Below are 27970 nucleotides of genomic sequence, written 5' to 3' on the forward strand. Positions count from 1 at the left end.
GTCTCATACAGTTTTTCTCTTCCAAAGGTCATACAGTAAGTACGTTTTATACAGACAGGAGAACGTTTAAGAGGTTTTTCTCAGTAAACATTTGTTTCCATATACTCTTCAACCTGGAACAAACTGAGTTTGCTTCAGGGTGTTTGGGATCATTGTTTTGCCTAAAGCATTTACTCTCATTTAACTTAAAGATTCTCGTCAGGAATGCCTCGGTACATTTCTATATTCATCATCCTCTGATTACATCACGTCTGTCCATCTGCTGATAAACAGCCTGTACCCTTGATGTTCCCCGGCTGCACACATTACCTTAATTATTGGTTTTTCAATGTCGGCAGGTAATTTGCTGTACTATTTCTCCTTCAACGTGTTACGTAGAATGACATCCAGCGGTTGCATCTTACCTGATTTTATTCTACCAGTATTGGCCTGTCCAAATGTTCTGCAGCTCACTTTAAATTATCTTTATACTTGTTCTATAGCCGTGCTTTCTGAATACTAACTTATTTCAGCTGATTCCCTGATTTTTTTTATTTTTTTTTTATTGTTTTCAATTCTTACTCCTTGTGTCAGTCCACTTTATCTTATAGACATATTTGGTTTGATTTCTTTGCATGTGTGGATTACTTTGGTTGTTGCTGACATCTAGTGTGAGTTTCATGTCACTACCCTCATTAGAAATATATTTACTGAGAAAAGTCTTATTCTTCCTGCTATAATTCTTAATTACTACAAAATATTTCTGCGTGTTCTACTATAGATAACATGTTTTTTTAGTAGTATTCTAGCAGCCATTAATTTCTACCCATTTTCATATACATTGAGGCCTTACTGAGGTTTACAATCACGTGGTCCCATTACAAGGTAAAACAGGACTGTTTAAATTAGCTAGCAATGTAACTGCAGCGTACAGTTGTGCCATAGGGTTTTGAGACTAGATAAATTTTGTTTTTCAAAATCTTTAATTTTTATGATTTAGCTTTGGATTGACAAGTTGGTATTGGGAGTGATTATGGGAAATGCACCTAAATGCAAAGTAAATGAAAATTACAGTAATTACAAACCCCTTATTTGCAGTGTGTTTAGCAAAGGGCAAACCAAGAAAGTGTAGTAAGTGCCATGGCAGCCTGCAAAAAGGGATTTAACTAAGGAAACATTTTTTCCAGCAGTACAGAGCTTGCTCAGAAAAGGCCACAGGCAGGTGTAATTGTTCCTGCTCAAATCTTTGGGTGCTGGGCTGGTGTCAGGACATCAAAGAAGCTGCCCAACCCAAGAGTAACATCAAGGAGAGCCTGATATTCCATATTATTTACACCAGGAATGGACTGCAGGACTCTTTATGTTTTTTTTTTTTTTGCCCTGCAGACAACTCTTTCAGACTGTTTGGAACATCTGGGAAAAGGACTGCAGAAATGAAACACTGCTATGAACAAAGAATGGTAACAATTTGTCCAGGAACAATTTGTAAATGAACAATGCTTTTTCCAACATGGTGGTGGACCATGCCAAAGGGCAAAAGTGATAACTGAGTGGCTCAGGTTTCCAACATCTAAAATTGTGGGTTTGTTGCCAGGACATTCCTCAGATCAGTGGTGTGCATAAACGTTATGTATTTCTTATTAAAAATTGTCCTTATAAACTTGTAAATGAAATGTTTATTGTTCCCCTTCAGTATACTGTAGACATAAATAACCTACAAGAAAAAAGATTGAACAAAACTGAAGCGGTAAATTTGTGGAAAAACAAACAAAAAAAAACTTTCTCGAACTCTTAAAAGCTTTAAACATGATAGCACAGCCACATAATAATTCCTGTTTTAGAGCTTGTTTACAGATGGTGTCATAAAAAAACAATAAGGACACCAGAATGGTTTGCACTAACAATGTAAAGTGTAGTCTTTTGCTTAAACAATAGAGATAAGGACTCTAAAACTGCATTTACTTTTGCAATTATTTTGTTACAATACTTGTTACTCTTAGCTTTAACGTTTCCTGTGTTTTCACTTTTCATTTCAATCCCAAATGTATTGAAAGTTAAAGGAGACACAAAGAGTGACTTTTAAATTTGCAACACAACCCTCAGACACAAAGGCCCTTTGACACTTGATAAAGCAGATTTTCAGCAATTCTGTTTAAAGCACAACTTCTCTTTAACTTTAAACACCCTAAGAATTGCACCGGTAGTCCATAACCCTGCCGCATTTAATTCCCCGTGTAGCACTCGAGTTATAAAACCAAACATAAGTCACAGTGGAAACAGCTTGTTCCTGAATTAAAGTGTCGGCTGGTTTTATTTATGAATTCCCACTCTGTCCTGCTAATGCGTGTATTGATTTGGTAATGGTGCTGTAAAAACAAGACTTAGCGCAGGTTCTGTAGTTTGTCATAGATTCAATTTACTGTTTGAACCTAGGGTACCTTCCAGTATCTGCAAGTGGGACAGACAGTTTATTTTACCAAACGAGTACAGAACAAATACAAGATATTTCGTATCAATCTTGCTGACATTTTATGTAACATTTATAGTCATTACATGAATCAATTCCAAGCTGTTCCAGATCGCACTTATTGGCACTGGATATTAGTTGTAGTTACGGTGATATAAGGTCCAAACTATCAGGGTTCTCTCTCTTTCTGTTAGGACATCTCACATCAGTTATCCCCAGATTCCTATTATATGACACTTTATCAAAGCAGCAACAACACAAGCAACACCCAAATCAGAACATCACAGAAATCACAGACAAAAAACTAAAAGTTTATGTTTCACCCTGAACTGTCAATAAAAGAAACAAATTACAGCAAAACTCATCAACTCAATATATTATTATTTTTAAATAAATAATGTAAGTTATCGTTGAAACTAAAACATATTATGGAGCTGTTTTTCACTGCAGGTACATGAAAATAAATTATTTTTCAAGTGGCTTGAATTAAGATTGAGCACATCAGAATGAAGAACACATACATAAAAATGAAAAAAAACAAAAAACGTTAAATGGTCATTTTCATCAGATAAACATTTCCACTTTTTCTTGGAACAAAGGCTGAAGGACAGTGTCGTAGATGATAGTTTTCAGAAAGGCACTGAGCTGATCTAAGGTACATTTCTTCATTGTGGTGCTTTAGGAGGAAATAACATTGGGTGATTGGCTAATAGAGTAGTTAGTAGTCATGTTAGAAAAAGTATGCAGCTGAGATTCACTACACCTGAAATGTCCGGTATGGACAGCTGCTGCATTTAGTTTGTTTAGGCTTAAAATATCAACTTCATACAACAAAAATATTGGATTTCATTTCATCTTTTCAAATTTGTGTTTTCTGGGAACAAAAAGTCTTGCAAATGTATTCATAACCCTAGTTTTTCACACTGTCATATCCCAAACACTAAAAAAGTTGTGTTGTTTTTTTAAGTGATAAACACAAAGTTGCTCTTAATTGTGGAGAATGAAAATGTTAAAGGCTTTTTAAAATCTTTTACAGCTTAAAATCTGAACTCTGGCATGCATTTGTTTGTATTCAGCCACTTTTACTCTGAAACCCCTAAATAAAATCCAGTGCAACAAATTACCTTCTGAAGTCACCTAAGTGAATCTACCTATGTGTAAGTGAAACTCAGTATAAATCCAGCTGTTCCGTGAAGGCTTCAGAGATGCGTTAGAGAACATTAATGAACTATCATGAAGAATGTTATGCGAGACAGAAACTTGCCCATTAACTTGAACATACCAACCCCTTGGTGAAACAAGGAGATTGCGACATCTCACTGTCAGTATGCTTTTCTCCACCAGTGACAAGAGAGGTAGTTAAATGCAAGGCAACCCTGTAACAGACTTGAAGCAGGGTTGGAGGTTGATGTTCCATCAGGGCATCAACCCTAAACAAACAGCCAGAGTTATAATGGAGTAGTTTAGATCCATGCAATACGATGAGTTAAAATGGGCCAGGCTTAAATCTGATAGATAATCTGTTGGAAAACTTGAAAATTGATGTTCACAGCCACTATCCATCCAATCTCAATGTCCTTGTGCTGTTTATACAGATATATTGGATTTCTAAATGGTATATAATCAGGAGAGCTAAGAACAAATCCACACCACAATATTCATGTCAATTTATTTCCATTTTTTAATTGCATTCTGCTTTGTGTTGGTTTATCAAATAAAATAACCTTATGCTGTATGAGTTTATGAATATTTTTGCAAGGGACTGTAAATCGTTATTTAAACTGAAACAATGTCTTATAAATTTTAGTACACTCATAGTTAACTAAAAGAAACATGAGGGATGTTTTTAGAAGCGTTTTTATGACTGTTTCAGCTTTTCTGTATCTTATTGAATGTATTACTTTTAGAGCTGTAAAATAAGTTAGAGTTGAAAATAACCTATTCTGAGAAGTTGTGGTCATGAGCGGTATCTGTCACATTAGCTCTGGAGACAACTGAGCTGAACTTTAAATTACGTAAGAGGTCTTTGTGTTTTGCTCATTTGTGTGAGGCAGTTTGGGCTGATTTTGGTTAAACAGGAGCTTAGGCTGAGGCTTGTTTTGACGCGTTTCTCTCTTTGGCGTCTGTTGCAGAACCATACTCTGACCACCTCCTTCTCCAGATGGAGCCCTTTGGCTATCCGAGCTATTTCCTGTGAGGATGGCTTACTTTTCTCCACAAAGCTGCGCTCCAGGGCCTCCTTAGCTCCGAGGCTGCAATATCAAATGGGGGACAAAAACCAGAAAGGAAGATCCTTTAAGACTGAATTTATGAAATGTTTTTACACTTTTCATCCTCACAAAGTGTACCTGATGGTTGTTCTTCTTTTCCTCTTCCGCTCATTCATTCCTGTTTTATCATTGTACAAGGCTACAGGAAAGTCAAAGAATATTTTGTTATTTAAGCTTATTAGTGCTTGTCTGTAATTACAGAAAAAAAAAAAATAGCATTCAAACATTATGACAATTAAACACATAACTTTTTTCATGCAAATTTCTTAACTGGCCTTTGACTGAGTCCTAATAATTACAAAATCAAACTTCATGTGACTTTGGACCATTAATGGCAGTTCTTTAAAAAATTACATATAAAAATGTCTTGACCTTTTACAATATATGAATAGCAGCAGATATTTTCCATTTTTTACCCTTTTTTAAATAGTTTAAATTAATAAAACGATTCATGTGAAATTAATCAAAAACAGAATTCAACTAGACAAGTTTTACCTAATATTTGTGTTATTATTTATGTCTGTAAATACATTAACCCTAGAAAAAACTTTTGACCCAATGAATGAGATTTCTGTTGTCACCTCAAGTCAGCTATTTTTGTATTTATAGTTTATGGGAAAATTCTGTTTCCAATTTTCAAAGCCAATTTTCTATGAAAATATTTAGTCAATTATATACAGTTTCAGAGCACATTACTTAACTCTTACATTCTGTCGACACATTGAGGTTTTAACAAGAAAAGATTTATGTGTTTCCTTTTCAATCAACTAAAAATGAATAATATCCTACTAATATTTTTAATTCAGAATAATTGCAATACAACATCAGAAATAGGTCAGTACAAGATGAAAACATCTATTTAACACACAAAATAAAAAATAAAATCAAAACCTAAAAAGCTTATAAACCATACAGCACCTTGTCATAGTATTCATACCTTAAACATTTTCTTTGACTCAACAACCACAAGCTACAATGTCTTTTCTAACAAATTTTATGTAATAGACTTACACAAAGTAAAGCGTTATTTTGGGGTGAAAGGTAATGCATAGGTTTCAAAATGTTTTTTAAAGATAAATAAAAGCACGAAGTGCATTTGCATTCAGCCTACTTGATTCAATATATTGTAGAACCACCTTTTGTTTACAGCTACATGTCTTTTGTTTTTTGATGTGGACGTTGACTGGGACACTTGGAAATGCTTTGATAGGCACCATTTCATTTTAGCTCTGGCTGTTTTAGGGTTGTTTTCCAGCTGGACAGCGATCCACCATCCCAGTCTCAAGTTTTTGTAGCTTCTAATTGAGTTGCCCTGTATTTAGCTCCATCCAACTTCCTATCAGTTCTGACACACGTCCCTCTCCCTACCAAAAAGAGACTTGGCCATTACATTACAGCTGTCACCACGCTGTTTCACTAGTGGCATGTGATGTTTAGAGAAAGGATCAGTTTCTTATATGCAGGCTCTTCCATGTTTACTGTATCCTCTACATGACTTGTAGCAAATTGTAAATGGGACTTCTTATGGCTCTCTTTCAACACCGTCCTTCTTCTTGCCACTCTTCCTGAAAAGTTAGATTTGTGATATGCACAACTAATCTTGTCATCAGATTCTTCCACCTGAGCTGTGGATCTCTTACAACTCATCCAGACTCCAGACCTCTTTGCTGCTTCTCTGATTAATGCCAACCTTTTCAGATTGCATACTCTTCAGAATTATATTTATAAAACATGAAAACAATGTATCGTTTTCCTTTCACTTCATATCTATGCATTACTTTGTGTTATTCTAGCAGACTGAATCTGAAAAGAAAATACACTGAAGTTTGTGGTTGCAATGTGACAACATATGAAAAGCTTTAAGGGTTATGAAGACTTATGCAAACCACTGTGTATATTCTTTAGAAAACATACTTTGGAGATATAGACTGTAGCGATGTTGCATCATGCCATTACTCAAACAAAAACTAAACATGTATATCAGCTGTCTTTGAGTTCATCAAAAAAAGCCACAGTACACTGGTAAAAATGCAGCAAGAATGTTCTTTTTTAGTGCCTCATCCTAGTAACATCACTTATATAAAATACTATGGCAACAAATCAAAAGTACAGGTTAAACATTACTGAGATGGATAAAGATGACACCTACTGTAAATAAACACTGTATGGGGGATGATGGAGTGGATTCGTGTGACTCACCACCTGCCAGCTCGGCCTCGTCAAGCCATTTTGCCAGAATGGCTTTGAGTTTGCAGGCATTCTTAAAGCTCAGCTGCAAATTTTCAAAGCGGCAGATCGTGGTCTGGCTGAACTCTGAGCCGTGCACCGCAGCAAGAGCCTCACCTACATTAGTCTGAGTGTAGCCTGGGGTCAAAATAAAACAGAAATAGCAATGCCTCACAGAATACAGTCAGCAGTTGGGAAGTGAATGCGAAAAAACATCCAGAAAAAAACAAAGCAAACCAAAACTCAATTGGACAGAGAGACAGCAGGTTGTTTTAGGTTGTACTCACCCAGTTTGATCCTGCGTATTTTGAAATCATTTGCGAACATTTCCAGTTCTCGTATCTGTGGCGAGTCCATAGGGGGAGCATCCTCCTGCTCCCGCATCCCTTTCCGCTGTGTGTCACCTTTCACCTCTCCACTGGGGCCCCCAGAGACATCATCAGCTGATAGGAGGGCAGATGGTAGCGAGGAAAAACCATGGCTTAAAGCACAAGAGCTGCTACTCAGCCCATGATCTGGGAACTTGTAAATGCAAGGAGTCAGAGACCCTGCGCAGAGAAAAAATGGCAGAAAGAGATGATGTAGTGAAGGTGTAACCTAGAGAGCCCAAAAGACTGGCAGAAGTTCTGAAAGATATTAAGGCACAAGCTGCCTGTGTATCCTTTGAGAGTTTGTCCATTCTTATTAGCAAAACAGCTCATTCTCAGTCAGACTGGAGGAAATGTTTTTTTTGTGAACAGCAGGTCTAGAGTTTAACTAGGCCATTCTTACACATGACTATGCATTGATCTAAATGCTTCCACAGCCTCTAAGAGGTTTTCCACCTGTACTACCTTGTATTTATTTAATTCAATCAACTAAGTCCCTGATGAACAACAGCATATCCTCATCATGATGCTGCCACCACCATGTTTCATCAAAAGGATGATGCATTTAGGATGATGTGCAGTGATTTCCCCCTTCATACATGTTTTCGCAAGTAGGCCTAAAAGTTGAGTTTTGATTTGGTGTGTCCCTTGAACTTCGTGATGTTGTTTTTAAACTATTGTTCTCTAACAAACCTTCTGAGACCTTCATAGTACAACTGCTTTTATCAGTCTCAGAAAGGCTTTAAAAAGTGGTTAGACCACAATATGCTTGCGTATCCTTAGAGTCTTTAAAATTAGGACTCATGTTTCTCTCGCAAAACCGCTCAGAAGAATGACTGCAGTTAGGACGTGTTTTTGAGATAAAGACCTCATAATGACAATTTCCATCCCTTACTGAATAGAAGGTTTAAACTTAATCAGTGCCTCCCTCTTCGTCTTCTTTTCATGAAACTGCATGTAGGCTTAAGCTATCATTATTGCATCTAGTGACAGGCACACACACACAATCAGTGCCCACCGCCGTACTTGTGCAGATATTTGTTGGGCGGAATTGGTTCTCCTTTTGAAGCTGCACACTTGGGTGACAGCTGAGCCAGTTCAATTTACTGATAAAAACAGAGTCTCAACAAGGTAGCCTGTGGCATGAGTGCTAAATTAATCCCGATGTATTTTTTAGGTGGGCTTGCTGAATAGCTATTCTTTTCCCTGTCATTTAACACAATATGCTGAAGTTTACCAGTAATTTAACAAAACTCACCTTTGGCTTCAGGATTACCACGCAAAGATGAGTTCCCTGCTTACACTTATCTTTTAAAGCTCTGCATTCTGACCAAAAAAAACCAAAAACTGCTACTATTTAATGTTTTCACCATTGCCGTTGAAACAGAGTACTTAGAATGCAGGTGATGACTCTTGTTGCTAATTATGCATGACAGATTAATGACAGATGTTTTCCAGAATGCCACGAAGGGAGGAATCTGATGCTATGCTTTGTTTCAGCTTCAGTGAGAAACATGATGGCCAATTGTCTATGACATCTATAATTCCAACTAATTGTATGAGAACAATTATGAGACCACTAGATCAATCTGGTATTCTCACTGGAATAATTGAGTACTTTTTATTCCTGTCATCATTACGTGAACATTATGACACCCTCAATGAACAATGCAATACTCCCCTCTTGTGTAAACGGGGATGCAGTGCAAACTGTTACACAACAGCAAAAGATAATGTTAAATATTCAGTGAAAATTCTTTCTTTGTAATAATTGAATTAGCTAATGGCACTATGTTTTATACATAGCCTAGATTTTTTGTTTATTGTAGTGCTGTTCTTTTTTTTTTTTTTTTTTGCTTGGTAAAAATAGCACTAAAATAACTAGTGCAAATGCATGTAAATCTTAATTGGGTTAAAATTATTCCATTATACATACTGGACCAAATACATCCGGTGATCTAGCTAATATTTAGTTAACTGTCCCTTAGCATTTTTTAAAGAAACCACACACTTTGTGCGAAACTGGTATTATATTCAGGAACAGTTCAGAAGCTTGTCTGAAAAATGCTGGAACACGTGTCACTTTCCAGAGTGGAACCGGTTTAACGTCAGTCTGGACTGAGAGGGTACTGAAATAAATTGCTTCAACTCTCATCCCTTTAAGAATGACTGAAATGTGGAGCTGCCCACATAGACAAGCCAAATTGAGTGATTGATTGATTGACTGATTGAAACTTTATTAAACCCCAAATGGGATGTTTGTTTGTCCAAGTATAAATCACAACAATAAAAACAAACAATATACACAAATAAAAGTCTAGGAGACACACACACATCACTCAATGAAATATATAAAATTGCAGTTATCTAGGTTGCACAGTTCTGGAGGCTACATGTAGGTTAAAAAGTCTGACAGCCTCAGGCAGAAAAGATGTGTTGTAGCGCTCCTTAACACACTGGGGCAGCAGCAATCTTTGGCTGTTTATACTCCTTAGGCCATCTACAGTGCTGTAAAGGGGGTGAGAGACATAATGTGCATAATGGCTCTGATCTTCCTCAACATTCTGTCTCTCACCACCTCATCCAATGGAGCCAGCTTGATCCCAACAATGGACTCAGACTTTTTTATGAGTTTATTTATTCTTTGTGAGTCCTTCGCCTTTATTCCGGCACCCTAGCACACCACAGCAAAGAAGATTGCACTAGCCACAGAGGATTAGGGATGGATACTGAATTCAGTACTTTTATAGATACCGAGCGAATTCCATCAGTACCGTTTCACGTAAAATCAAACGGTACCATGTTTCAGTATCTAAATGCATCATTGTGACACTGAGGGAGTGGAAGAGTGGGTGATTTTCCATGCCGGACATTAACGCAGCATTGCGTGCACAAGAACATAGTGAACATAGAGATGTCAGTACCGTCAACAAAGCATGGCCGATAGAAAGCGCTCGAAAGTATGGCTCTACTTTTCAAAATGCGGAGAAGATTTGACTCGCTGCAATATTTGGAATGCAAAGTGCAAGGCCAGCAGCGGGAATACTTCTAATCTGAGGAAACCCCTGGTTAAGCACAAGATTTTTCTCAAGGCTGAAGAGTGCACAATTTTCATCAGTCACAGATCTACGGCTACAACTCCTGCATTCAGCACCGTCAGCGACTCGTCATCTGCAGCCAGCAACATGGGAGAAGAAATGTTTAAAACAACTAAGATATTACAATACAAACAGCTGCATTTTGTTTGATATATTCATTAAAGTTTTTTTTTATTGAGAAATGAAAACGATAAATTGGAAAATTTGGAGATTTTATTATTAAACAAATAAAAATTTATTACCACATAAACACACACAAAAGTACCAAAAACTGGTACCATATCGGTTCAAATGTGAAAGGTTTCCATCCCTACAGGGGATTGATAAAACATCTCGAGTATCCTACTACAGATATTGAAGGACCTGAGCTTGCAGAGAAAATAAAGTCTACTCATGCCTTTTTTGTACAGTACCTCAGTATTCGTGGTTCAGCTTACAGCTGAGGGTAACACCGAGATACTTGTAGGATGTTACTTGCTCCACATCCACCCCTGCAATGGAGATCGGCAGCAACAATGTCTTCTTGCGTTTAAAATTGACCACCATTTCCTCGCTCTTATCTATATACTTCCTGTAATACTCTTCCCATTCCCTCTCCAAACACCCCACTAAAACTGTGTCATCTGAGTACCTTTGCAGATGGCACGACCTGGAACAGTATTTAAACTCCGCAGTGTAGGTGGAAACGAGGAAAGGAGACAGCAATGTTTCCTGGGGGACACTGCATATCAGGCGATCTGACACACAGCTCTGCAACTTTACAAACTGCGGTCTTCCCGTCAGATAATCAGTGATCCAGGTTATGAGTGACTCTTCCACATTGGTTTTTTTCAGTTTTTCCCTTAACAGTCTAAGTTGCATGGTACTGAAGGCGGATGGAAAGTCAAAAAAAAGGATGCAGACAATGGCATCAGGTCTGTCCAGGGAGGAACAGGCCCTGTGCAGCAGATATATAATTGCATCCTGCATTCCTACATGGGGCTGTTAGGCAAACTGCGGAGAGTCATGGGCTGCACACACTTGTGTCCTCAGGTGCAACAGAACCAGCCTCTCCATGACCTTCATAATATGGGAGGTCAATAGACCCATATAATATAGACTATATGAGTCTATACTCCTGTAGTGCTTTAGAATGTACTTCCTTTGGCACTGGGACCAGACATGATGTTTTCCATAGCTCTGGAACTCTTTGTTGCTTCAGGTTCATAGCAAAGAGGTACTGCAGTAATCCACTAACCTGACCTGCACAAGCCTTTAGAACCCTTGGGCTGATACTGTATGGACCAGGAGACAGCCCAGACATCCTTACTTTATTATTATTACGTTTCTGCTCCAGCTTCTTCTTGTTGATGTGTCTGTTTTCCCACAATTTCCACTTCAGCAGTTTTTGTACGCTTTTAAGTTCTGTCCTGTCACCAGACTTCAACTTGCTTGTAACCCACAGTTTGTTATTTGGGTAAAATCTGACCATTTTTGTGGAGATATAATAATCCACACAGAAGGCAATATAACACACTGTTAAGCTATCTATATCCTCCCTGTGAGCTTTGTAAAATATTTCTTACTCAGTAGCTTCTAATGGTAATCTTAAAGGTAACCTGTTTCTGTTTAACGTAAAGGTAAAAGCAAGACTAGGCTGTGATCTGATCCAACCAGTGGGGGAAGAGCGGATGATGAAATGTGTTTTTGACACTTGCGTAGAACAGATCTATAGTCTTGTTTTCTCTTGTGGTGCATTTCACAAATTGATAAAACGCGGGGAGAGTTTTAGATAGGGAGGCATGACTGAAGTCACCAGTAATAAAAATAAATGTTTCAGAATATTTTGTGATGAGGTCAGCTATGACAGAATGAATTACATCACATGCAGCATCCTTTTCTGAAAGGAGAATAGTAAACATTGATGGCAATAACATTTGTAAATTCCCTTGGAAGATAGTAAGGGCGCATTCCGATGGCAATAAGCTCGATGTTAGGACTGCATACACTTCTTTGGATATGCCCTGGATTGCACCAGTGGGAATTCACCATGACGGCCAATCTGCCTCCTCTGCACTTGATGCTCAAGGTAGTGTCTCTGTCAGCTCGGTGGTGTGGAAGCCCGGGAGGGCCATAGAAATGGTTTTAGAAACGTTTTTATATTCAGACAAGACAAATATTGAGCTTTATGGCCATAATTACCAGATGTATGAAGCATAACACTGTATAGCTATCAAGCATGGTGGTCAAAACCTCATGCTGTCGGTCTGCTTTGCTGCCAGTGGTACTGATGCATTACACAAAGTGGAGAGAATAATGGAAATAGATGTCTATCTCCAAGTGTTTTTAACTTAACCTTACTTCAGCAACTAGATTACTAAACCCTAGAAACAAGTGGCTGTACCAGAAGGAAAATGATCCCAAACACATCAAAACTGGTTTTGGAATATGTAAAGCAGGCTAACAATTAGCTTCCTCTCAAGATTCTGACCTGAATTCTATTGACAAATTCATGGCCTCTGCTTGGAAGACAACTAATTTGAATAAACGCTACCATTCTTGTTAATAAGAGTGCTCAACTATCCAAAAAGAGATTATGACAGGACATTGTTCATAGTTAAGAGACATTTATTCAGATACAGTATTACTGGGGATATATGAGTAAATTCAAACGTATAAATTATATTGTATGCATTGCAGTTCTTTGTTTTGGGCATGATGGTGAGAGTGTGATAAAATTATAAAAATACAACTACTATGGCTATCATTAATAATTGTAACTATTATACTACAATTTATCTCAGAACTGTAATTAATTTGCACACAATAATCATGATATGGAATTTTCATACCTTTACAAACGTATTGGGTATCATTATGCCCCTTTTCAATTAGTACCTAATCTACTCGACTTGGGTCGAGTTGGGTTGGCTCTGCACGGTTTGGTTCGTTTTCCATTATAATTGAGTTCCATGTGGACGGGATTGTTTATAGCAAGGCAGCCAAAAAGTAACATGATGTGATATGAAATGACACAAACCCAACAACAGCCATGGACTGCTGCTCAGTCTATGGCTGAAGAGCCAGAGAAGGTTGCAGGGCTACAAGACGAAGCACTCTGGTTTAAGTACAGGAGAAGGAAGGAAGCTGTGGAGCGATATCAAACTGAAGGGTACGAGCTACAGGATGAATGAGGATAAGCTAACACTACCTAATGCTAGTTTGCCATAGTGGTCATATATACAATAAATCCAGTGTACAACAATTTAACGGTTGAAGATATTAGTTATTAAAATATGTTGTGACCAGTGACGCTGTACCCTATCCAATCAGTGACCGACGGTCTTTTGACATCTTGTTTTCAGCAACTGTTAATTAGTTATGTAACCGTTACTAATGGAAAAGCCTAAAAAGTGAGTAGAGCTGTACCGAACCTAATTAGGGACTAGTGAAAAAGAGGCATTAGTGAACTTTACCTGAGTGTTGTTTTTTTAAGTCAGACAAAAAAGTTTAAAACAGAGTGTACTTCATGTATCAATAATTAAAACATAGTTCTTAATAATGTCAATCATGCATGACACAAGTTGACAAAATTGTGCAAACTGACATTAAGAACTATGTTGTTATGACAAGAAAACTGTGAGAACATTGTAATTATGATTTACCAAAAAGAAATTGTCAAAGGTGATTTTTGAATATTCTGTTAGGGGTCCAAACATAATTTAAAACTGGTCCAGATGATTTCTGATTGTAAATGTCTGGGTGGCACTGTAGGCACACCATGTACAAAACAGCCACCCACCCAGTCTTTATCAATTATTTCTGTTCAGACACAGGAGCATAACCCGCCAGCTATTCAGGGAGAGACAGGATATTGCCAGGACAGAATGCTGCTGAATGTAAAGAGGTGCTAACCATCACACAACAATGCCTGACTGTAAAAATATTGTTAAAAAGTGTTATCTTATGTATGCAAAATAATAATCTATTGATGAAGGTGTGCGTTTGTACCTTACTAAAGGTGTTTCTATTGCTGACATTTTCAAAATGTACTGTTTGTACTGTTGAAATTTTTGTAATTCACACAATTTCTGATACTACATGCAGACTTCATTTTAACAAATCAACATTAATCCAGATCAATGTCAGTATCATCTTGTATCTTTAACCCTCATGGATGTTTCTAAGCAGTTTTTGTAATTTCTACTCATCTGATCATGACATACTGTAAACCCCTTTGATGTAAATCGATCAACATTTTTTATTGAACCAATCCGTCGAACCTGACAATAGATTTTGCCCTCTGAGTTATATTAGAAAATACCTTGCAATAATATTATTATGTTTCAAACTCAAACTTCATATTATTTTATTCCGATTTTGAATCATAGTTTGCATAATTGTATGTGCAGATGGTAGCTCACACTAAGACAGGTTCTGCTGGAGGTCCCTTCATGTTAAAGGGTAGTTTTCCTTTCTGCTTTTGCTACATGCATGGTCAGTACAAGGGATTGCTGCAAAGTCAACAGCACAATGTAAGCAACATTCCTCTGTCGCTACATGGAGGAGTGAAGGTTGCAAGTCAGTGACTCGATGCATTCTGTTTGGTTTCTTTGGATATAAATCTTTTAACCAAGTTAAACAATAAACTGAACTTGAGTGCATTGTTTTAAAAACTGGTATCAATTTGGAATGTACAGTACGTACTTGACATGAAATCTGCAAATATGCTTTGTAAAGTGGCTTGAGACGACATGTATTGTTAATTGACATTATATAAATAAACTGAATTCAATTGAAGTGGAAGGAAAATGAAAGAAAATTATGCCCCCTGAGTTAAAACTTTGTAAAAGAAAACACCTACTGCTGCAAGATTTTTCACTTATGCCTCCACCTGCTGTGAACATTTAAAATAATTAATTGAGAGAAATAGATTGTTTTCAAGCTGTGTCAGATTTAGTGCAGTGCACCTGTGAATGGTGATTTTCAGAACTTGCCAGATATTCTTAATTGAAATTAAGTCCGGACTTTGACTAGAACATTGTACCACATGAATATGCTTTGATCTAAACAGTTCCATTATACCCCTGATTGTATTTTTAGGGAGGTTGTTCTGCTGGAAGGTAAACAATCTCAAGGTTTTTGCAGTCCCCAACAGTTTTGCTTCAAGCAATGGGTTTTATTTTGGGTATGAGAGTAAAGGAGGCAGCATTTTTAGATTTCATTTGTAATTTTTTTAATCATTTATCGTTTTTCTACCACTTCACATTAATGTCCTACTTTGTGTTGATCTATCACATAAAATCCTAAGAAAATTCATGAAGGCTTTGTGGTTGTTACGTGAAAAAATGTCAAAAGGTTCAAATAGTATAAATATTTTTGAAAGGCACTGTGACGAAACACTAAATTTAGCAGTAGCTCTCAAGGCAATCGCTAATTTCAACAGGCCCAACCAAAGAAAAGGAATTGCTATCACCGGCCATTTGCATTGTTCAGCTGGAGCTACACTCAAGTCAGATAGCGACATTGCAGATTCTCAGATAGAACGGGATTCAAGAGTAATTTTTGCTTGTCTTCTTGACATCACAGAGAAGTTGGAGTTATTTTCTATTTAGGAGAAACATTTTCTCTTTATTACCCAAGAGAATAAAAACTTATCTGCAAACTTAACACATGTTAACGGATTTTTCCCCACACTGAGCTGGTGAGAGAAAGTGGACTGTTCTTTGCCCTCTACCACTGATTTTCCCTGGGGAAAGAGCTACTATATGCTACAGCAAGCACAGTAGTTGCTTATGTGCAATGTAGACATACTGGGCAGCATACTGCAAAGCAAAACACAGGCAAAATGGGAAAACAGAACAAAATAGAGAATGTAACAGCTACACTGGAGTACATCTTCATAGCAGCTCTCTTTTAATAAGGTTTGATTTTGTTATAGCCCCTGCCTTTGCAAAAGGTACCTGATTTTGTGTACTCTGTCAGCTCTAATTTTCATTCTTTCGTTAGTTCTGTTTTGCTATAACAGCAACTATACAGGTCCTTCTCAAAATATTAGCATATTGTGATAAAGTTAATTATTTTCCATAATGTAATAATGAAAATTTAACATTCATATATTTTAGATTCATTGCACACTAACTGAAATATTTCAGGTCTTTTATTGTCTTAATACGGATGATTTTGGCATACAGCTCATGAAAACACAAAATTCCTATCTCACAAAATTAGCATATTTCATCCGACCAATAAAATAAAAGCATTTTTAATACAAAAAACGTCAACCTTCAAATAATCATGTACAGTTATGCACTCAATACTTGGTCGGGAATCCTTTTGCAGAAATGACTGCTTCAATGCGGCGTGGCATGGAGGCAATCAGCCTGTGGCACTGCTGAGGTCTTATGGAGGTCCCAGGATGCTTCGATAGCGGCCTTTAGCTCATCCAGAGTGTTGGGTCTTGAGTCTCTCAACGTTCTCTTCACAATATCACACAGATTCTCTATGGGGTTCAGGTCAGGAGAGTTGGCAGGCCAATTGAGCACAGTGATACCATGGTCAGTAAACCATTTACCAGTGGTTTTGGCACTGTGAGCAGGTGCCAGGTCGTGCTGAAAAGTGAAATCTTCATCTTCATAAAGCTTTTCAGCAGATGGAAGCATGAAGTGCTCCAAAATCTCCTGATAGCTAGCTGCATTGACCCTGCCCTTGATAAAACACAGTGGACCAACACCAGCAGCTGACACGGCACCCCAGACCATCACTGACTGTGGGTACTTGACACTGGACTTCTGGCATTTTGGCATTTCCTTCTCCCCAGTCTTCCTCTAGACTCTGGCACCTTGATTTCCGAATGACATGCAGAATTTGCTTTCATCCGAAAAAAGTACTTTGGACCACTGAGCAACAGTCCAGTGCTGCTTCTCTGTAGCCCAGGTCAGGCGCTTCTGCCGCTGTTTCTGGTTCAAAAGTGGCTTGACCTGGGGAATGCGGCACCTGTAGCCCATTTCCTGCACACGCCTGTGCACGGTGGCTCTGGATGTTTCTACTCCAGACTCAGTCCACTGCTTCCGCAGGTCCCCCAAGGTCTGGAATCGGCCCTTCTCCACAATCTTCCTCAGGGTCCGGTCACCTCTTCTTGTTGTGCAGCGTTTTCTGCCACACTTTTTCCTTCCCACAGACTTCCCACTGAGGTGCCTTGATACAGAACTCTGGGAACAGCCTATTCGTTCAGAAATTTCTTTCTGTGTCTTACCCTCTTGCTTGAGGGTGTCAATAGTGGCCTTCTGGACAGCAGTCAGGTCTGCAGTCTTACCCATGATTGGGGTTTTGAGTGATGAACCAGGCTGGGAGTTTTAAAGGCCTCAGGAATCTTTTGCAGGTGTTTAGAGTTAACTCGTTGATTCAGATGATTAGGTTCATAGCTCGTTTAGAGACCCTTTTAATGATATGCTAATTTTGTGAGATAGGAATTTTGGGTTTTCATGAGCTGTATGCCAAAATCATCCGTATTAAGACAATAAAAGACCTGAAATATTTCAGTTAGTGTGCAATGAATCTAAAATATATGAATGTTAAATTTTCATCATGACATTATGGAAAATAATGAACTTTATCACAATATGCTAATATTTTGAGAAGGACCTGTATATGGTCATTCACTTGACAGGTTAGTACACAATAGGGATAGCTGTAGGACATTCCCAACTGATAATATATACTTCTAGTCAGAACAAGTTGGTAAAATGAAAAAAACAAAAAAAACAAATATATATATATATATGTATATATATATATTATTTTAAAACTAAATCTGCCAGGCGCTTGAATAATTTAAGGTTCAAGTATGGGTCTTATGTTGAAATCGTGGCATAAATCCATGTGTATTTCCACATTTAAAGTACTTAATATGCATTAAAACTCTACTCTGCAATTAAAAAGGAAAATATTCAAGCTGGGTGCACCACGGTGGCCACTTTTTTCTGAGCTCATAGCAGCTTAAAGATTGGAATCAGGGTGCGTAAGACCCTTTCTGCCATTCGGACTTTTATTTTAAAATGCATGAAATAACAAAGCAGCATTTTCCACTTCAAGCAAGAAGTGGAAAATGGCTTGCTTTCAATGTTACAGCAGTTGGCCTCCTCTGAGTTCCCAAACAATATTGTTAGAGTCCATACACAGTGGCAAACATGGTAATTTAAAAGGCTTTCTAAACTTATATCGAAATGATCAAACTCTGTAATTTTCTGTGTGACTACATTATTCTGACCATTATTAATACCCAGCCAGTACTATTTCTTGCAAACCTACTTCCATTTAATTAATATTTACAAAATACCTCATACATATGTTTTAAACCATTCAAGTAAGTTTATTTCAATTGGTCTAAATATTTCAATGAATTATCGCCATAAGCAATCAGAAAATTGCCCAAATCTCCTGTGAAATCTAATGGTATTAATATTTTTCTTTGATTTTATCTTACAGCCTTCTTTGACTATGCTTCACTCTACTATTGAGTTGTTTGACTATTATCAGATGTGAAAGATTATGACACCTCATCAAATTAAAACAGCCCTAAAGCTGTTGTCATTTTCCCTGCTCCACCTTATGTTGGCATATCTAAAACACATCTTACGTAGCCATGATATCAATGTCACATTTTTTTTCCTCTTTCAATGACTGCCTGACCATCTGGGGATGGAAGTTCATTGCTCTACACACAGACTAGGAAGGCCCCTGAAAGTTTTTTTTAGCTTAATAAACAGAACATAGGTTGGAGTGCTGTCAGGTGCAGCCACTCCAAGAATTCAGCATGAAGGGATGAGTGAACTTAATTCATCCTCATTTATCTTCATTGCACATCATGAGACTATGTAATGTAATTATTGAGTTATCATTGTAACATTTAAGCAGCACTTGTGTTAATTCTGGATCAGTGGAGCATATGTGCAATATATATGGTGTCTCTGGGTTGCCATGGAATCTTGGAACGTGTCTAAATATTTTGTGGAAACCTGGCTTTGCTGGTGAATTTGCACTTGCTACAGCTTCACTTGCTAAGAAAGATGACGGCAGAGCATTTTTCACCTACAATTTAGGCAGAAGGCAGATGCACAATAGTGTGATGCAGATTAACTAACTTTCTTTACAGTAGGATTTAGTAGATTATAGAAAAAACTCCACATCATAGGTTGTTGAAATGGGTTTGAAACACCTCCAACACAAGTATGAAATGTTACATGATGTGGTGAAGGGGGCAAAATGATCCTGTTAAGGGTACTAAGATGACTCGTGTTACACATACTTAAATTTATCTATTGTTAATGCCAAATAAATTAGCATTTCCTTAAAGTATAGAAAGGTCTCTTTTTGTCTGACCTCTATTTTCTTTTCTTGTGACTAATGAAACTAACTGTGTATTCTGTTCTTAATCTTACATCTCTCTGAACAGAACAAATGTTTTGATTCATAACAGGTGACTCTCCATATCCAAACCTCCACTTTCACGCTTCATTCACATCTCATTACATTCTTTACAGATATTCCTTTATGGTGCAGCCTGTCAATCCTAATGGTAATGCAGTATTCTTTTCATGTGGATCAATATCTTTTTGTGCTCACATGTATTAATCCACATACCTTCTTTCTGTTTCTTTAAAACTGCCAACATAATCTGCACACAGTTTGAATTTTGGTGGCCTGATTTTGCCATTTATTTACTTGGCAGGAGAAAAATCTGAGATCACTGAAGTGACAAATTAGTCTACCTCTTCTTTAATTTAATCTTAATGTGTTTTAAACACAATCTTTGACAGCGAGAATGGTTCAATACTAACGATTATTTTTATGAAGACAGGGGATGTTGCTGAGATAGACCTCAAATAATTAAAGCCATTACTTTCAGAAGTAATCTCTGTCAAGAGTAATAAGAAAAAAGTCTGCCAATGTTAATTGTTTTGAGGGACAAGGTTTCTTTTTGGAATTAGATTATTGTTTAACAAAGCAAATCAAAATCTGTCTTTTAATTAACCTAATACTTTGACTATACAGGTCCTTCTCAAAATATTAGCATATTGTGATAAAGTTCATTATTTTCCATAATGTAATGATGAAAATTTAACATTCATATATTTTAGATTCATTGCACACTAACTGAAATATTTCAGGTCTTTTATTGTCTTAATACGGATGATTGTGGCATACAGCTCATGAAAACCCAAAATTCCTATCTCACAAAATTAGCATATTTCATCCGACCAATAAAAGAAAAGTGTTTTTAATACAAAAAACGTCAACCTTCAAATAATCATGTACAGTTATGCACTCAATACTTGGTCGGGAATCCTTTTGCAGAAATGACTGCTTCAATGCGGCGTGGCATGGAGGCAATCAGCCTGTGGCACTGCTGAGGTCTTATGGAGGCCCAGGATGCTTCGATAGCGGCCTTTAGCTCATCCAGAGTGTTGGGTCTTGAGTCTCTCAACGTTCTCTTCACAATATCCCACAGATTCTCTATGGGGTTCAGGTAATGAGAGTTGGCAGGCCAATTGAGCACAGTGATACCATGGTCAGTAAACCATTTACCAGTGGTTTTGGCACTGTGAGCAGGTGCCAGGTCGTACTGAAAAATGAAATCTTCATCTCCATAAAGCTTTTCAGCAGATGGAAGCATGAAGTGCTCCAAAATCTCCTGATAGCTAGCTGCATTGACCCTGCCCTTGATAAAACACAGTGGACCAACACCAGCAGCTGACACGGCACCCCAGACCATCACTGACTGTGGGTACTTGACACTGGACTTCTGGCATTTTGGCATTTCCTTCTCCCCAGTCTTCCTCCAGATTCTGGCACCTTGATTTCCGAATGACATGCAGAATTTGCTTTCATCCGAAAAAAGTACTTTGGACCACTGAGCAACAGTCCAGTGCTGCTTCTCTGTAGCCCAGGTCTGGGGAATGCGGCACCTGTAGCCCATTTCCTGCACACGCCTGTGCACGGTGGCTCTGGATGTTTCTACTCCAGACTCAGTCCACTGCTTCCGCAGGTCCCCCAAGGTCTGGAATCGGCCCTTCTCCACAATCTTCCTCCGGGTCCGGTCACCTCTTCTCGTTGTGCAGCGTTTTCTGCCACACTTTTTCCTTCCCACAGACTTCCCACTGAGGTGCCTTGATACAGCACTCTGGGAACAGCCTATTCATTCAGAAATTTCTTTCTGTGTCTTACCCTCTTGCTTGAGGGTGTCAATAGTGGCCTTCTGGACAGCAGTCAGGTCGGCAGTCTTACCCATGATTGGGGTTTTGAGTGATGAACCAGGCTGGGAGTTTTAAAGGCCTCAGGAATCTTTTGCAGGTGTTTAGAGTTAACTCGTTGATTCAGATGATTAGGTTCATAGCTCGTTTAGAGACCCTTTTAATGATATGCTAATTTTGTGAGATAGGAATTTTTGGTTTTCATGAGCTGTATGCCAAAATCATCCGTATTAAGACAATAAAAGACCTGAAATATTTCAGTTAGTGTGCAATGAATCTAAAATATATGAATGTTAAATTTTCATCATGACATTATGGAAAATAATGAACTTCATCACAATATGCTAATATTTTGAGAAGGACCTGTATGTGCATACTGTGCATTTTTAATACATAAACACAATAAATTAAATAAAATAGGTGTCTTTTCAGTTTCATATTTCATCTGGTTGGGCTTACATATTAATAAAAAAAAAAAAGAAACAACAACCAGGTTGTCTTGATGCCACTGACACAGCAAGATATTTTGGATGATGGGGAATTTCAGAACTAGTGTAACATTAATGCATCTAATATTATTATGAGGTGAATAAAAAAGTGAATTTTTGAAGAAAACTACGGCAATCTTCACACTTATTGGCACCCCTGGTAAAGATGTGTAAAAAGCATTATAATTAATTCATGTTTTATTGCAGAAATCCCACTCTAAACAATTTGAAAAAATCCAGTCTTTAACTTGAGATTATTTATAGTTAAAAGTCAAAGATTACACAGTTTGTTCAACTTTTATTTTGAAGTTTGAGGTTTCTCTGAGATATGGAAATGACAAGAAATCATGTCAGCATTCAAGTAATGCATAGGTGAGTGTTCATAAATTAGGAAAGGCTGCAGTCGGAGCAATAAATTAAAGTTTGAAACATCTTGAACTGTGGCAAGCAAAACTGGAAGAGGACCCATATTTATCTTGCCTCCACTCACTGTGAGGAGATTAGTAAAATTGGTTAAAAAAAAAAAATAGCCAGAGTGGCACCAGGTATTACAACAAATTATTTTAAGGATTTTGTACACATCATTACCATGTGTGCAAATAAATATATATAATATATTAAAACCACCAATAGATTTCTTTAGAAAGTTGAATGAAATATTGCTTCTGGGGACTGAAAGAATTAAAGCCGCATTGGATGTTCAGCTCCCCTGGCAGAGTTATACCTCAGCTCCCAACAGGATTAAAAGGAATTAGCAAGTCATTTGACAGTTTGGTTCAGCTGTAGCATCATAATGCTCAAAAAAGGTAATAAAGTCTTAAATCAATTTTATCTTGCAGCAAATGTAGACTAATCACAAAGTAAACATATTTCCTGCCTAATTTATTGGAATTAACTAGCAAGCGAGGGAGTGAGTGAATGTGTGCAAAGTGTGAATCAGTTCTTTACCTTGTAATGGGTTTGCACCACTCACCATGTTGGGGTGAGGGACACCACAGCTCTGCAGGATACGAGTTTGAGATATACTGGCAGAAAGCATCTCTTGAGCTAGAAGGAAAAAGGAACAAAGGGACAGAATATCTTATCAAAACTAATATAATGTCTTAATGGATAAAGTCAGTTACACTGTATACCTGATGATCAGCATCAAGACCTTTTTGTCATTATATTGCACCCTCCACATTTATTGGTGGCAAAAGTCTTAAATAATTTCATATGTTATTGCAATAGCATCATTTTAGACTAAAAAGTGAGCTGTAAAACCCAGTCTTTGGAGGCTTTGTACATCCTTTACCATCCTCCTCATCAGTACCAAACGAATCCATTTGACCTGAGATATTTCATACCAACCACACACCAATCTGTACCCACCAGGGGGCATTTTATTCCCGCTTTGATATCCAGTGACTTAAAGCAATATATCTATGTTCAACTCATAGTCCTGCTTATGGAAATGTAGGCTTGTGACTCAAGCAGCTATTTTTTGCAAGCAGGAGATTGTTAGGAGTCAACCCGGTTCAAACAGGGATCAGAAAATTTAATGCCAATTAAATGCCAATAAAAACATTTCAGAAATTATTATGTAATTAGAATATACCTGTGATTTGACAATTATATGACAATTTATCTTTACTTTACTTGAAAATACTAAGTTGATACGCACTGGCTTAATTTAGACCCGCACAATATATCGAATAGTGATAATCATCACATTTTCATTTTGCGCAAAATTCCAACTGCAAAGGGATGCTTAGATGCTTTATTATATTTGATAATTCAACATTTTAGGTGCCATGCATTCAATTTCTGTTTGCTAATAAAATACTTTGCCAATTAGATTTTTATCTTCCTTCATCCCCAAGTCTGATATAGGCCTCATGAGATGAGACACTAAAGTTCAGGGATGACGGGCGGGTGCAAATAATTTGGGTTAATAACAATATACATTGTTGTTGCAATTTTCAAAAATAATATCACAATTTCATGTTTTTCTCATATTATTCAGTCCTACTTGAAGTACATGGGAGGGAAAAGGTTTGTTTATGGATACAATACAGATGCAGGAAGGGATGAAATGGGAACATTTGGGTATTAAATCGGGGTATGACTGACAAAGGGGTGAACTGACTTGGAGCCCTTGGGTACTCGTCCAGCCCTATATTCCAGTGTTTTAAACTTTTTAATTACTTCCCTGACATAACAACTTTGGAGAAGCACATATTTTTCAGTAGCAGTTTCCTTACTTTCTTTAATTAAAACACATCAGCCTTGCTTGAATGGCAGGTTTTATTGTCTTTCCCATTTTTAAGACTGTGCCATACCATCATATCAGATTTTATCAAAGAGATATAGGAGGTCCTAGATTACTCATTTTATATGCCTATGGACACTCTGATCTTTACTTTTAAAGTTAAGCATAAGTTTAAAAATGTATTTGTTACATTTATACTGGTTAGGGGTGCCACTAATTGTGGCACATTTTGGAAAAATAAACATTTCTTTTCTTTTTTTGCATTAAATAAATGTACTTAAATTTAAAGGTTTTTTTTCTTTTGCAAGGCTTCTTAACCATCTTAGCCAGGAAGGCCAATAAATCCACGGGGCACCACTCATTTAAGTTATTGACTGGACCCATACATAGCACTCTCTGGGTTAGTAGTTATACTGTATACTGACAATCTCTGCCTTTGGATAAAACTGATACAAAATAACCCCATAAATTATTCATTATCTGTTAATCAGCTAACCAATAACCATTTTTTAAACTCCTTTAACACCTTTGCTCACCTGCCATCATGCCATAGGTGGCTTGCTGGTTGCTGTAATGACAGGGAGTGACTGGGTAATGCAAACTTGGAGGTGCATTACTGAGGGCGTTCCCAAGAGACGAAGTGGACAGGTGCATGTGGGACCTCTTGGAGGTGTGACCCAGGGACAGTCCTGATGATACTGATGGAGAAAACAAAGAACAGAGGAAACCTGTTTTTTTTTATTTGACAGAAAGAAAAGCTTTAAATTTAGAAACATTCTGTTCATACAGTAAGGATTACCATGTCCTTGATGTCTCAGAATTTACAGCATGTGTAGAAGTGTTAAACTAAGACAGAAGGAAAAGTTTCTTGTGTTAAACCTAAATAAAAAATATATATATTTTATAAGATGGATTAATATGTCAAAATGTTACTTCAAAAAACTGAACTTCCCTCTGTATTATTGTTAAACTATTTAAAATTTAAGGGACACTACTTATATTAGACTGTCTTAATTATCTGATAAAATAAATTTATAATTTTAGTAAGTATTCATTTATCGTTAACGCTCAGCATGGACTCCTGCTTTACTTGCACTGCCATACTTGCACAATGATCACCTGCACTGTTGTATTGCTCTTGTATCTTATACTGCTCCATACTTACTCTCACTCACTTAAAACTGTGCACATATATTTATATTATATTGTAGATATGTTTATACTGTTTAATTTGTATTGTATTGCACCGACTACGCCAAAACAAATTCCTTGTATGTCCAAAAACGTACTTGGCAATAAAGCTTTTCTGATTCTGATTCTGATCCAGTTTGATCTTACTTAAAATATAAAATTACATGCATTGGGAGGATTTCTGAATTGCGTATACTCATGTAGGATGATGCTGGGAGGAATGCAGTGATAAAACAAGACATATGCTTTAAAGATGGTTTTTCTCAGAAGCCCTGATTTACATGTCACTTTGAATGCTCTTCTCACTGCTAATTGCATAATTATTCATGGATCATCTTCAGGCAGTTTGGAGCTCACTCCAGGCACTAATGAATGCTTGCTGCCATTGTTACAATGAACCCAGAATACCCCTGGCAAATAAAACAAAAATAATTTTATTACATGAACAAGGAGTGTATGATCCAATACCATCTATTATGAACCTTAATAATTTGCAAGCACTGAAATCCCAATGAAGGTATTTTACACAACATCACATTATGACAGAGTGTGGGGTGATGGTTCTCCTTACAGCAAATATCCCCAGATGGTTGGGCCAAAGTAACTCATTAGATACATTTTTCACAAGTGAAGTCGGATTTTGAAAGAAATATGCAGCATTTTTTAGCTTTCCTTATTGTTCCAAATAAATGTACTTGCAATTACAACAGTGCAGCAATATATATAACATTTTTGAAATTCATTTATACTTAATACAGAAAGAAATATAGTTTTCAGTAAAAAATGGCACTGATGTCCATTGTCTATAGTTAATATAGATCTAGCAATGTTTTTCTCCACTGACAGAATCGCCAAACTAGCTGATTGAATACATTTGTCATGAGTTCAGATATAAAGAAATATGCTGTATTTTTCAACTTGACTCAGTCTCCCAATTATCTGTTAATGCAAAAATGTGGTGATCGGAACTTTTGTATCTGTGTAAGAATTACCCTTTAACACCAGATGTATTCAATTAATTTATTTCTGTGACCTCTACCCCAAATTCTATTTGTGATGTCAATCATAAAAGATAAAAAAAGGTAAAATTCGAAATGAGCCTTTAAAGTGTTTTAAAGTGTTCTATAGGAACCCCATACGTGTACCTGTGATAACAACCATGATTAGTTAAATTTCTCCCAAGGGATGTTAATGCTCAGAAAATCAAATGGTCATATCTTTTTGGGAAGGAGAGGATTGGAGGGAATGTTCCTGGCCTTCCTCGTTAAAGCTGGGATTAGCATCTCAAAAACACGATGTAGATTATGGTTCATGTCAATTACGCTTTCTTAGGTTTGCTGTTACACTTTTATAAAAGCTTTTATTTTTTCTGGAAATAAAAAATTCATCATTAAAAGACAATGTTATCAATGGAGCAGAAAGTATTTAGACGTAACCCTTAAAACAGAAGAATAATCTCAAAACATATAAGTATGAAGAACATGTGGGCTTGATTTACCTGCAGAAACCATACTGTGGGCATGGGAGGTGGATGGTAAGCAGTCACCGGTGGATCCATGGTGCATGAGGATTGGCAAAGGTGAATCTCCTGCCAGTGGAGTGAAGGTATCGGCACCAAATGCCTGGCATGCCATGTTGCATTGGCTTTCTTCAACAGTCCCAGTGTTATAGTGACGTTTCTCTCTCAAAAGACAAATTTTCTTTGAAACAGAATAACTCACTTTATTTGGTCTCGTCTTCCATTGCTGTTTTCTTCTCTATATTGCATTCCTAAAATCTTTGTTCTTGCCTTCTTTCTTTTGATTTTGTTGTGTCTTCTTTGGCCTTCTCTTGTTCTGCTGTCTTTCTGGCTGCGATAGTTGTCTTACAGCTTGAGAATTGTCTTTTTCTCTAATCCTTTCTTCTCTGGCTCAGTTACGCATGCATCTCCCTTCAGTCACTTGGAAATATAAGGATAGAAAACTGCAATACCTTACTTTTTTTCCTGTCAGCACCTCCTCCAGAACTCTTTAAAGATTTAGACAAAATTCTACACTAAAACAAGATGAATAGCGAAGTAGTTCATGTTCGATTCAAAATCACTGTATACCTGCTGAAATGTCATTCTTAGCTGAACAGGCCTCCACAATGCAACCCTGCTGTCTGTTTTAACCTTCGCTGATCAGTAGAAGTCAGCATCTGTCATGCCCTCAGCATTTCTCTGCCTTAGTCTACTGCAGGTATTTATATCCCACCTACATCTAGCCAACCCTTCTCACAACCTATGAAATCTCCCATTTTCTGTTGAGCTGTTCTCCCCCCACCTTTCATTTCCATGTCAGTGCTGTAATTGCTTGTTGTTTGTACTTACCTATGTTCTTGTCATCCCATTTCCAAATCCAGGATTAGGGTACAGAGCGGC

The 27970-nt window shown here is 37.3% G+C and overlaps 1 protein-coding gene across 1 annotated transcript; it reads right to left on the reverse strand.

Moving 5' to 3' along the window:
- Positions 1-133: 133 nt before the first annotated feature.
- On the reverse strand, positions 134-27970 carry pou1f1 (POU class 1 homeobox 1). Its single transcript, XM_047370677.1, has 7 exons — positions 27068-27970; positions 24915-25076; positions 23076-23174; positions 7230-7490; positions 6916-7080; positions 4795-4855; positions 134-4698 (listed from the first exon to the last, which is right to left on the reverse strand). Exons 1-7 carry the CDS (start codon positions 27201-27203, stop codon positions 4458-4460), a joined length of 1125 nt encoding a protein of 374 aa, XP_047226633.1. The 5' UTR covers positions 27204-27970; the 3' UTR covers positions 134-4457.

This window comes from Girardinichthys multiradiatus, chromosome 7 (genome assembly GCF_021462225.1).
Source record: "Girardinichthys multiradiatus isolate DD_20200921_A chromosome 7, DD_fGirMul_XY1, whole genome shotgun sequence".
NCBI lineage: Eukaryota > Metazoa > Chordata > Actinopteri > Cyprinodontiformes > Goodeidae > Girardinichthys > Girardinichthys multiradiatus.